General features: G+C 42.8%; 1 protein-coding gene across 8 annotated transcripts in view; it reads left to right on the top strand.

The window, feature by feature from the left end:
* Positions 1-218: 218 nt before the first annotated feature.
* The window catches only part of PWWP3A (PWWP domain containing 3A, DNA repair factor), a 32,141-nt gene continuing 20,620 nt past the window's right edge, over positions 219-11,739 (top strand). For 4 of the 8 annotated variants that reach the window (XR_005010182.1, XM_036754578.1, XM_036754569.1 and 1 more), the window contains exons 1-6: positions 1,632-1,720; positions 2,363-2,437; positions 2,672-2,784; positions 3,232-3,323; positions 4,832-4,902; positions 6,724-7,650. Coding sequence is in view for 7 of the 8 variants with exons in the window: in XM_036754578.1 (XP_036610473.1) it covers positions 2,728-2,784; positions 3,232-3,323; positions 4,832-4,902; positions 6,724-7,650 (1,147 nt within the window). In the remaining variant the exon portion in view is untranslated. Of the gene's footprint in view, positions 276-1,455; positions 1,721-2,224; positions 2,310-2,362; positions 2,438-2,671; positions 2,785-3,231; positions 3,324-4,831; positions 4,903-6,723; positions 7,651-11,739 lie in introns of those variants that run through there. The other 4 variants (XM_036754561.1, XM_036754544.1, XM_036754552.1 and 1 more) reach the window with 4 other exon arrangements.

The following is an 11,739-nucleotide window of genomic DNA, read 5'->3' as shown; positions in this document are numbered from 1 at the left end:
ACATCTGCTGGGCTTTTGTTATTGACAATTTTTTTTTCAGTGCAACATGATCACTTTTATATTCTAAAGAATGCCTAGATAGGTCCCAAATCTCAATACCTCTTCCCTTGACTACCCAGGATATTTAACTTGAGGACTGGTGGAGAGGAGAGTATGGAGGAGGACTTGTTGAGAGGACTGAACTGGCAGAGACTGAGATGATAAATGTTTCTCTTATAAATCCAGCAAGGAATTCAAGTTGCAAAAGGCCCTGGAGTTCCTTCAGGTGCAAGTAGGTGAGTTACTCAGTCTCATTTAGACTCTAACTCAGGTGTGCTGGAGGGCCAGAGAGATTCCCACTGCCCATCCTCCCTTTTCTCTGGCCTGGGGAGTCAGAGCACTTGGGGTCAGTTCTCAGCTCTCTCCCTGATTTGTGGTCAGACAACCTGGGTTTGAATCCTGGCTCTGCACATCTGTAAAATCTCAAGGTTGGACTAGATGGCCTCGGGGGTCCCTTCATCGAAATCAACTAGGGGTGGTAGGGGTGGTGGGGGTGGGGAAGGGTGTATGGGGCGGAGGGGGAGGGGAGAGAATGAAGGACTCCAGGGATATGGGAAAAAAGGAGAGCAGGGCGGGCAGCTAGCCCAGGTTAACATTTTCTAACAGAGAAAGGGAAGAGACAGACAGAGACAAGAGACAATGACAGAGGCAGAGCCAGACGGGAAGGAAAGATGGGGGGAGGGAGGTGAGAAGGGGGGCTCCCCCAAAACTAAGCAGGAGGGCAGAGTTGATCACGTGCCTCCCCCGCTCCCCACAGTTGCTCTCGAGCTAAGAAGGGGGGAGGGGAGAGGTCTCATGCAGCTACTCCGACATAACCCAGGTTCCCGCCCCCTCCCCACTATGGGAAGGAAGGAAGAGGAGATGGGGGGAGGGGGAAGGAAAGGTGAAAGTGGGGAGAAGAGAAAGGGAAAGGGAGGCAGAAGAGGGGAGGTTGGGAGGAGGAGCAGGTAGGAAGAGGTGAGAAAGGATAGAGAAGGGGAGAGAAAAACGGGAGAGGGAGGAAGGAAAGTGGCGAAAAGAAGAAAGGGAGAAAGAGACTGGCAGGCAAAAGCAGGGAGGGAGGGAGGGAAAGCAGGGATGGGGGAGGGGTGATGGCGGCCTCCAGCTCGTTTCGGGTCTGGCGGGAAACCTAGAGGGCGGGGCGGGCGGGATCAGTTCGACCCCGTTCCCCCGCGCTCAGTGGCAGAAAACGGCGGGTGAGCTCGTGCGCGTGCCCGGGTGAGCGGGAGCGCGCAGATTCCTGAGCCCCTCAACCTTTCTCAGGGTGGGTGTCATGGCGTCTAATTGTGAACCCCGGTGACTCCCCTAACTCCCGGCACCGTCTGTGACGCTCCCATAAGGACAGAGAGACGCCTTTTCCTCACAATTGCTAGGGAAGTGGCAGGATCGGGGAGTTCGAGGTGGGGGGTTCGACCAGAGTTTGCGGGAGAGGGCGAGGGGTGAGGGGTGGGGGATGGGGAGGAGCGCGACCGCGAACTTCGCTCTCCCTCAGCCCCGCCCCCTCCCCTCTCTGGCCCTGCCCCTCCCAGGCCTAGCTCCTTGTCTGCCCCGCCCCTACGCTTTTCCGCGCACATGCGCCCTGGGGCTCTCGCGTTTGTGGGAGGCTCGGGAATGGGAAGAATCCCACGCTGCAGCTCGGCCTGTCCCCTCAGCCCGGTGCCCGGGGGGGCGGCCCACCGCGGTAAGAGGCTCGAGGAATCAGGGCTGGCCCACTTGGACCCCCCGCACTGGGCTGAAGGAGAGGCCAAGGGCGGCCCCTTCCCCTCTGGGCATCTCGTGCAATCCCTTTCTACAGATGGGGAAACTGAGGCCCAGCGGGACGGGGTGGGGGGTCTATCGGCGGGAACATCCAGAGGATCCGGCCCGCTCATTTTGCAGATGAGAAAACCGAGGCCCAGAGAGGGGACGAAGACCGGAAGTTGCTTTGTGTTAAATAGTTGAAGGAAGCAAGAGAAATTGTCAAAGTGGGAGACCCCAGCTTCCCTTTGCTAGGAGCATGGGGTTCGGAATAACTGATCTTAAAAGTTCTTGTGGTAGGAATTGGGTGGGGGGAGGGGCGGAAAATACTTAAGTCCGTTCAAGCACCCGAAAAGCAGCTTGGTGTAAACATTTCCCTCCCAGACTTTTGAGCTGGAAGCCGTAAACATGTGTGTTTCCTACCCCCCCCCCCTTTTTTTTTTTAAAGAAAAAGGGTCCTTTTCATTTCCAGGCTAACCACAACTAGAATTTCATGCTGAGACAATGAACAGACTGCAGTTGTGAAACTCTTGGTGAGATCCCAGTTAACATGCCTTTTTTATATTTGCTGTTTGTTACCTGTTAGCCCCAAATCGTGGAAGACTAAAACCTTCGTGGATTTATTGGGCGGTTTTGCAGTACTGACCCTGAAACTGTGGAGGTATTTCATTCAGAAGCCAGATCTCACTTTCTTTATTTTTTTTAATTAAGACAAAACCTACCTAGGTATCAAAAGCTAGTTTGCTTTTCTAGTCTTATGTTTTGCATAGAGTATCTCGGTATAATTATCACAGAATTGACTATGCAATTGAACCAACCTTTGCCCTTGGCTAGAATGTCATCATTAAACCAGTGGCAAAAAGACTTTACAGCTTTCCTGTCACTTTTGTTGCAGGTTGCATCCTCAGACCTTGAAGTAGTTCATCCCTACTTTTCACATGCATTTTCATCATGATGGATACTCAGTATGTCCTCTGTAGATGGAAAGATCGTTTATGGCCAGCAAAGGTGACAAGCTGTTACTGTTTTCATAATTTCAAGAGTTAAAAATGACTTTTTGGTGACACTTAATGTCTCCATCAGGTGTTAAAAAAGGGTACTTAAGATTCAGTTTAGCAAAATGATTGAGCTGTACAGTTTGTCTTCATGAAAACATTGGCATAAAGTTCTTATTGGTAAACTTGTGCCAAACAGCTTCAGGGCACCATTCCAAAATTTTGCGTTTTGCATACATTTCTAAGTGAACTGAGACAGCTGTGTGAAGGCTCAGAGAGTTAGGATTATAATTCATGAGGAAATAGCCTTAAACAGTATCTCAGGAACAGGCGGATTTTTTTTTTTCCCTTGGTGCTGTGTTTTTTGTTTCACGTGACCTTATCATAATCTCTGTTTTGGGGGAACTGTTTATCTTCTCAGAAACAGACTGATAACAGTTGCCTTTTTTAAAAAACTTAGGTTTTGCCCCAAACTGGAATCTCCAGAAGACGACATATTCAGAAAAAGAAAGCAGCCTTTGTAGAAGTTGAAATACTGACTCTAGATGAAAAGTTAAGTATTGCTTCTTTTCCTACAGGTGTGGCCTTTTAAAATCTGATACGCAAAAAAACCAAAAGAACTTGATATCTCTTTTGCTAAGAATCACTAGAGAATTTTCTCTAGGTATGTTCTGTATAGAAGGCCCTTTGTGTTATCCAGTGGAACAACACTGAAGAAATCAAATAAAAATTACTCATAGATAAAGCTTACCTAAAATAAATGGTCTCGTCAGTTTTGAAAGAAGTGTGTTTATTTTCAGAAGTCTGTTTTGTTTGTCTATTCCTTTGAAAAGTTTGAATCTGTTACAAAATGAGAAAATGCAATTTAGTATTTGCAAGAAATGTTAGCTCACAGGGCAGCTTTAAATCATCTGCTGTTTTTGAATATCTGTTAATGGAAAGATGTAATAATGACTAACATATAGTGCTTTAAAATTTATAAAGCACTTCACATCTATTCTCATTTAAGAAATGAAAATATCCATATTGTATTGCAATGTGGAATGCATTTTATGTTTATGTTCAGACAAGGTTCTAGGCTGATCTAATTGTTCACAAGACTTTAAAGAACAAAAATGAAGCCTCATTTTGTCTACAACATGAGAGCAGTGGAGCGCTGTTACTGCATCCTGGGGATAAACAGTGTTGCTTCTTATGCTATTTCTTATGTATCAGGCTAAGCTGGGCTGTCTTTCCTACTCTCTAAGCTCCCTAGCTTTCGAGCTCAAATTTTCACCGAGGAGAGAGGGAGATAATTGAATACTGTTAAATTTTATACAACAGTTGTTTCACAGATGCATTCTGATACATTCTGTATTGGGAGGAGTGCTGAATTTGGAGTCAGAGAGCCTGGGTTCACATCCCAGTTCTGTCTCTTGCTACCTGAGAGACTTTGGGCGTGATTATTAACCTCTTGGGGACTTTATATCCTCCCTCATCTGTAAATGAACTATCTGTGAGTGTTCATGATCTTAGCTGTAAAGTGGCAGGCCCCTGATGAGCTTCAGCCAATTTCCCATATATAACTTTATTCTTATGGAACGCTTAATTGCTTCCTTCCCTCATGTCTAACGCATTAATAACATTGATTGGGGTATGCCTATATTTCATTTTAAAGGAGGGAGCACCAATCCTTTCTTGGAGCTCTTGCTGGGCTATAAACGGATGGTTTCTTTGTTAGCATCCTCTTCAGAAAAGGCAATAGTATCAAAAACATTCTCTATGAGGAAGTTACAAAAGATTTCCCTAAGATAAATCAATTAGAATTTATTTGGCTCTGAAGTCAAGATACCTTTTCCTTTGTTAAAAGGTAGTCCAGGAGTAAAGGTCTTTATAGCTCATTAATGCCAACTTCTGGCATTTAATTTAAATCTAAACAAGTATATGTGTGTGTGAATTTTGATTATAAGAACTTAAGTTTTCATTTTCTCTCATCTTCCCCCTCCCCACACATGCACCAGTTATTATTTGAAAATGTTCTCGTGGTTATAGTGGGTAACATGACTTTTTTGTCTCGGCAGAATTAAGGTGAAGAAGACAGAAACCAAGATTCTACAGGAGTCTCATATAGAAGACATTGCTGAAGAACTTAGTAAGAGGCTATGTTGCTATACATGTGTAATTTTAATGAAATAAGAGATTCCTGATTGGAGGAATTGTAAAAATTTGGTGATCAAAACAAGTTAGTTACAGTCTTGAATTTCCTGAGCTCAAAGGAGAAGAGCCAGGGTCCCTGCTCCAGCCCTTCCTTCCTCCCATGCTTTATCCTGGAGCCCAGCTTCAACCTTCCTCGATGGAAGGAGATTGTTAGTGTACCCAGTGGTCAACCTCTGGGATCTCTAGGGGTGTACATGGTTATTTCGTTATATGTGTAGTCTTCCTCCTTTTCTCTGCTCAGACTACAGAGATCTAGGGCAGCTGTGTGGGTTGAATCTCTCCTGGTCACTGCTCTTCAGGCCAGAGAATCTACCAGTGTTTTTTAAGTATTTTCAAAAAAATTCTTAGGTGAAAGAAACAGCAGTGTTAAAATAATATTCATAGTGAAAGCATATAGATGTTAACAGCATAATTTCTGAATTTATTAAGGAAAAACTTCCTCATTTACAAAAATCAATAGTACTGGGGAATTTCAGCACCTCACTGAATTGTACATCAGACAAAAGAAAGAAGTTAGACTCCAGGTTCTTAGTGTTGAGACTGGATTTTACACATTTAGAATGATGAGCTGGACATAAAAGGAAGGAAATACATGTTTTTCAAAATACCCATAGGACATTTGTAAAAATTGACCATGTGATTCCTGGTCACAAATCTTGTAGGTTAATTTGGGCAAAAATTTTAAGTTCTTTTTATGGATCATAGTGCAATAAAAAAATGGGTCAAAATCTGTGGCAAGGAGAATAATTTGCTTAGTCACCAACATTATTTATCAGATATTTGCAGAACATAGTATTAGGCACTGGGGGTAGTTAAAGAGAAAACAAAGTGTTCCCCTCCCCCACCCCCATGAGGATTTAACAGTCTCGTGGGGTAGAAAGGTCAGATACACTGCATGAGAACATACACAGTTGCAACATGCTTACAGAGATGTATCCTGCTTTAAGCAAACCTAGGTATGAAATCAGAATTTGCACACAGACAAATAAGGGATGATTATTCATTTTACAAAGGATGCTTTGCCTTGCCAGATTATTTAAGCATTGGGCTTCTTTAAAAAGGAAACTGCCTAGAAAATGGAGTTGTCTACTAAGATTCTGTTTACACATTTTCTATGGCGTAGATATACCTGTATATAACAGATAGTTATGTCTGTCATTACCCCCAGAGTATCATCTCTGAAGGGCTGTGCTGCCCAGCATATTATTGGTAACTTATATTTCTGGACAATTAAATATTAAAATGAGGGGGAAATGTTTTGATTGATGTTTGAATCATCTTGTTAGCATAAATGGCACTGTCCGGGCTTTCAAAAAAAAACACAATCTTGTGGGACCACTTCCAAGATTATTATTCTGTTTTTTAATGTCTTTAAAAATAGTCTTGGAAAGGATAAAATATAACCTGTCCACCAAAATATTTTTATCAGTTTGCACAAATATTGAGAATAGATTAGCAGCATCCTTTTCTATTCAGTAAGCATTAAATATTTGAACACATTGTGGTTATGGGTTGTAGTTTGAAGGAAAGTATATTTTTATCCAAGTCAGGTCAGTAATTTGTTTATTTAAAAATAAAGTTTAGGTATGTCAGCTTTCTAAACACTTGTACTTGAATTTTTTTTAAATTGCATTCAGCCTGTAATTTAAATTACCAGTTTTCCTAAGCTTGTAAACCATCACTATGTGATGGGCATCATAGGAATGTTTGTGTTTTCGGTAAAAATTACAGTATTGATTATTTTACATATTTTTAGCTACCCAAGTTAAAATAAACACCACACCTACCGAAGAACTGATTTATAGACGATCACTTAGAACGGCGCTGGATATTTTGACTCAGAATGCAGATGCTAGTCAAGTAAACTCTTTGGGCAAAAGTCTGACTACTCCCATACTTCACAAAGTGAAACAAACAAGACCTGTACATGCTGTCTCTGAATCTGACGCGTCACCTTTTGTCTGTGAAGAAGTAGTAGGAGGGTCTGGGCCCTTTAAGAAAGAAAATGTACTACAGAGGCTGTCCAGTTCCCCCATTGAAGAAAATAAATGCAAAAAGGGTTTAAAGAGGTTTAATAGAATTTATGGTAATGAAACAGAACCCTTGGCTTCTCAAACTAGAAATATTTTTGGCACTCAAAAGCCGCAGCATCAGAATTATGAGATTTCTAAGTCACGGTCCAGAACTTGGAAAAACCGGAAACAAAAGAAAGATGATTCATCACAAAACTCACAACTGAACCTGAAGAAGAAACTTGAAGTAAAGGATAGTAGTAAAAAAGGCAGAAAGAGGTCAAGGACCTCAAACAGGAATTCATCACCTTTTAAAGCCGGAGGAGATAATGGTACATATACTGAACTTGGAGAACTCAGTCCAGTTTTGTCATCTGATAGTTCTGTCCAGTTGGTGGCTTTGGAAGAAAAGGCAAGTAGCTCTGTCCAAAAAGCATTGGACTTCTCTACCAGCCATTCCTTTGTGGAATCAGAATGTAAAAATGAACATGGCAAAATGCCTCCACAGAAGTGCTGCAAAGTTTTAGGTGGTATTAAACAGTCATCGGTTTCTGAATGCCATTGTGTGGAGCCAGAAGGAACAGGGCTGTGCACCAGTAGATCTGACCCAAGCTGTTTTGCACCTGAAATGAGAATTCTTAAGCTTCCAGATTTTGAGGAAGATGAAGAAGGTAAAAGTTTATCACTGGGAAAGTTTGACTTATATGTGATTTCAAATAGTTTGTAATTTCTTTTAGGGAGATTTGTACCTGTGGGGCAAGGTGGGTGGGTACCAGAAACTCTTAAATCCAATCCCCATTCTTAATTGCTAATAGCCATTCATTTGAGAAATTGGCACCATTCGTTTTTGGCCACTAAAATTGTCCCAGTGTCCATCAGATTGGTGGTAAAAGTGGGTTAGAGTCAAGATTCTTAATTCTTTATTATGTTCTTAGTTCGGTGGGGTATGTTGCTTCTACTTTGTATACAGTATTTTTCCAATACTGTTTTTTTTGGAGGGGAGAGGGGAATAGAGGAATGGTATATTGATATAATTTAAAAGGGGAGAGAGGAAAGATAACAGGTTTATTGATTATATGCTTTGTGATTAGATGTTATAGTGAATAGTCATTATATTGCATTATCTTATTTAGAATTGTTCCTTTCCCTTGCCATTGGTGAATGTGACTTTTTTTTCCTGTCAACTAAGCATAACAGGGACCTGAGGAATGATTTACCCCCTTCTTAAAAGGTGATTATTTTTGAATAGTAGAGTCAAAAAGCTTGTTCAGGTACGGGTTGGATTCTGTGATGCTGTGGCTGCTTGGTTTGTTAGTCATCCTAGTCTTGAAGCTAGTGATAATATCTGACTATATAGTTAAGTGCTTCAGGAGGAAAAAAAATAATCACATTTAATAGTTTATATCTTTGTTGAACTATTTATAGATACACTAAAATGGGCCTTGTTTTTCTCATCTGTAAAGTGTAGGAGTTAGACTAGGTGATTTCTAATTATGCTCCTTTCCTGCTCTTATCTTTTGAACCACAGTTTCCCAACCCAGATTGTACTGTAGATCTTTAAAGATATCTAAATCTTCTACTGTGGGCTGCTCTCTAACATAATGAGGCTGCACAGTCTCAGAGGGGCAGAGAGGAGAATTGGGAGTCATTGGATCTGAGTTTAAACCTTGGCTCTCCCAGTCTATCTGGGTGACTTTGGGCAATTCCTCTTCTTTTTGTCCTTTTGGGCAAAAGCCCTCTGGGCTTCGATTTCTCCTCTTTAAAAGTAAGGGGGTGGGCCTAGGAGATCAAGGTCCCTTCCAGCTCTAAATCCAGTGATCAGGGAAGAGAGGACTGTAAGGAGGCCAGTAGTGTAGAGATTTTAAGAAGTAGAGATTTTTCATAGAAACTTGTGGACTGGGAAACATTGTTCTGATACTGGCATTTGAGAGATGTTGATCTAGGTCATTGGTGTCAAGTTCAAATAGAAATGGGGACCGTAAATCCCTCCATAAGGATTCCTGCAAACTGCGTACTGACTTTTTTTTATGTAATGTTATCTGTGTTTTATTGTATTTTTATTTATTTTGTTAGCTATTTCCCAGTTAAATTTTACCTGGTTAGGGCAGCACTCAGGGCCTTGTGTTTGACATCTCCGACTTAGGTAATTCACTTCCAAATTGGAGGGATTCCGTTATCATTCATTGCAGCATTTTCTGGAGAACAGAGCCACTATACCATGGCCCTACAGTTGAGTATTGCTTTGTAGGTAAACCCTTTAGAGCTTGATATACCACACCTATGAGATGATAGATTTAGAGGTAGGAGGGGCCTTATAGGTCCTCTAGCCCATTTCTCATGTTATACAGGAGGAAAAATGAAGCCCAGGGCAGTTGTAACTTACCCAAGGTCACACAGGTTGAAAGTATCAAAGGTGGAATTTGAACCCAAGTCCTCTGACTTCAGAGTCACATCCTTTTTACTACAGCAAAGAATGCCAGTGATAGTACATAGATAAAGCACACCTAGACCAAAGTCATTTTCTAACATAAATAACTACAGGCATATCCTTCCTAAAGGTCATGCATTGGTTCCTGGAAAAAATAGGATTTTAAGCTAAACAAACTCAGGGGGCAGTTAGTTTTAAGCGTAGTGATACTTTCATGGGTGGCCAAAATTTGGACTAGACACCCGAGACTGATTGGGCCATGTGGGGTAGGTATACTTGGATACAATAAATAGACCTGAGGAGAGGAGACCTGATACATGAAGTTATCAGAGGCCCCCAGGAGATTTATGGCTAGCAGCCAACAAAATTCAGTGGGGGTGACTGACTCTAAGATAAGAAACAATAACTGGCACCATCTTGAAAAGGGACATGTCTCTTCCTCCCCAGAAATTTCCTCGCCTCTGTTTTACAATTAGCTAGGATAAAAATTGTCAGATGAGTTTCGACATTGTTTTGGTCAGTCCCTCTCCTCAGAAAAGCTGTTTCCCACATCTGGAGAAGGTTTCTCAGGCTCCCCGGAGGAGAGAACAATGGGAAAAGGGGTGTAGTGCAGTCAAATGGAAAGAGTGCTGACTCTGGAGCCAGGGGGCTTGGGTACAGATACTGCCTCTGACACCTGTCACCTCCTGGGGCCTCCGTTTCTTCGTTGGTAAAATGAAGTCCTTGGACTTGATGTTCTTTGAGGTCTCGTCCATATCGATATCTGTGGTCCTTTGAAAAGTGCTGAGTCCTTGGGGTCTTGTGTTAAAGGGGGTGGGTAATTGATTAGAGCTTTCACCTTACTTTGAGACTTGGATTGGCCAGTGACTGCATTTGTGGGTGTGGGACTACTAGAGTTTTTAAAACCTCGAGGTTTTTTTTTTTCTTTTTCACCTAGAAGAACTAAGCGAAACAGCTTATCTGATACCCTTTTTGTTGTGAATGGGGCTGCTACTGATAAAAACCACGGCTAAGTGGCTGAAATACTGAACAGATACCTCCCTGTTATGCTTAGCAATCCAGGTGAAGAACAAAGACTCAAATTGAGTCCTCAGACTGAGTTAGATTTGCCTCTAGGAATCAGCTGCCAAAGGCACTCAGGAAGAGCACTGGGGCTGGATATATCTGGAAGTAGGAGTCATATGCATAGTGTTAGGGTTCATGGTGTGGATTGAGCTTGCGGGTAGGGTAGGCCTTGGTTAGAATGTACACCTGTGAAATAATACTGGCAAAGGCCTTTGTGTAAGGGGTGCCTCTCTAGACTCTTACTGACTATTGATTTACATTCTGCTGCTTTATCATGAATACAGTATGCTGGTGGTAGGGAGTTCAAATTCCACCTCAGACGCTAGGTGCATGATGGTTACCTTGTTTAAACACTCCAGGCCTCAGTTGCCTTTCAGACGTCTTAACTGGTTGTCTTGTAGACGACTCATGTCCAAAAGGGAACTCGGTATCTTTTCCCCCAAATCCGCCCCACTCGCGAGCCTCTGTATCGCCAGTCAGGGCATCAGCATCCTTCAAGTGATGGGTTCACAACCTCAGTATCCTCAGCTTCTTCCTGTCACTCACCTCACAGAACCAGTGAGTTACTGAATCTTGTCCTTTCTTCACGACGCCTCATACACGTGCCCTTGTTTCCAGTCATGTGACCACTACCCTAATTAAAGCCCTCCTCGCCTCTTTCCTGGACTATTAAATAGCCTGCTTTCGATTTCACAGGTATAGGGAACTCCTAGGTGAGAAAACTCCCTCTGTTGAGGCAGGGTCAGCACCTTCTCTGTGACTTAGAGGATTAGAGCACCAAAAAGTCAAGTGATTTGCTCAGGGTCACAGCCAGGATGTGCCAGAGGAGGAATAGGAACCCAGGTTTTCCTCGTCCTGGGGTCAAATATATACTCTAGTATTTAAGCATTGCCCATAGTTGGTGCTTAATAGATGCTTGTCGATGCATAACCTGGTCCTTTCTTACCCTTCCGGGCTGCCCAGCCCGTTATTTCTCTGCTTATACTGTTTGGCCTCCTTGGTGCTTCACCTCCTGTCTGTGCTGTGTACCGGCAGTCTCCTCTGCCTAATTCCATCCTTCCTCACTTCCACCTCTTGCCTTGGTTTCCTTCAGAACTTAGCCCAAATGCTACCTCCATCAAAACTCCTTTAGTTCCCCCAGCTGCTAGTGGGCTCCCCTCCTAGGCTGCCTTCTGTTGGATTTGTATGTATCTGGTGTGTGTGTAGACACACACATGATATAGATGTGTCTATGTGTACCTGTTGTCTCCCCCTTTAGAAAGTAAGC

The sequence above is a fragment of the Trichosurus vulpecula genome, chromosome 1 (assembly GCF_011100635.1).
Source record: "Trichosurus vulpecula isolate mTriVul1 chromosome 1, mTriVul1.pri, whole genome shotgun sequence".
Classification (NCBI taxonomy): Eukaryota; Metazoa; Chordata; class Mammalia; order Diprotodontia; family Phalangeridae; genus Trichosurus; species Trichosurus vulpecula.
This window is presented reverse-complemented; position numbering and strand designations above follow the sequence as displayed.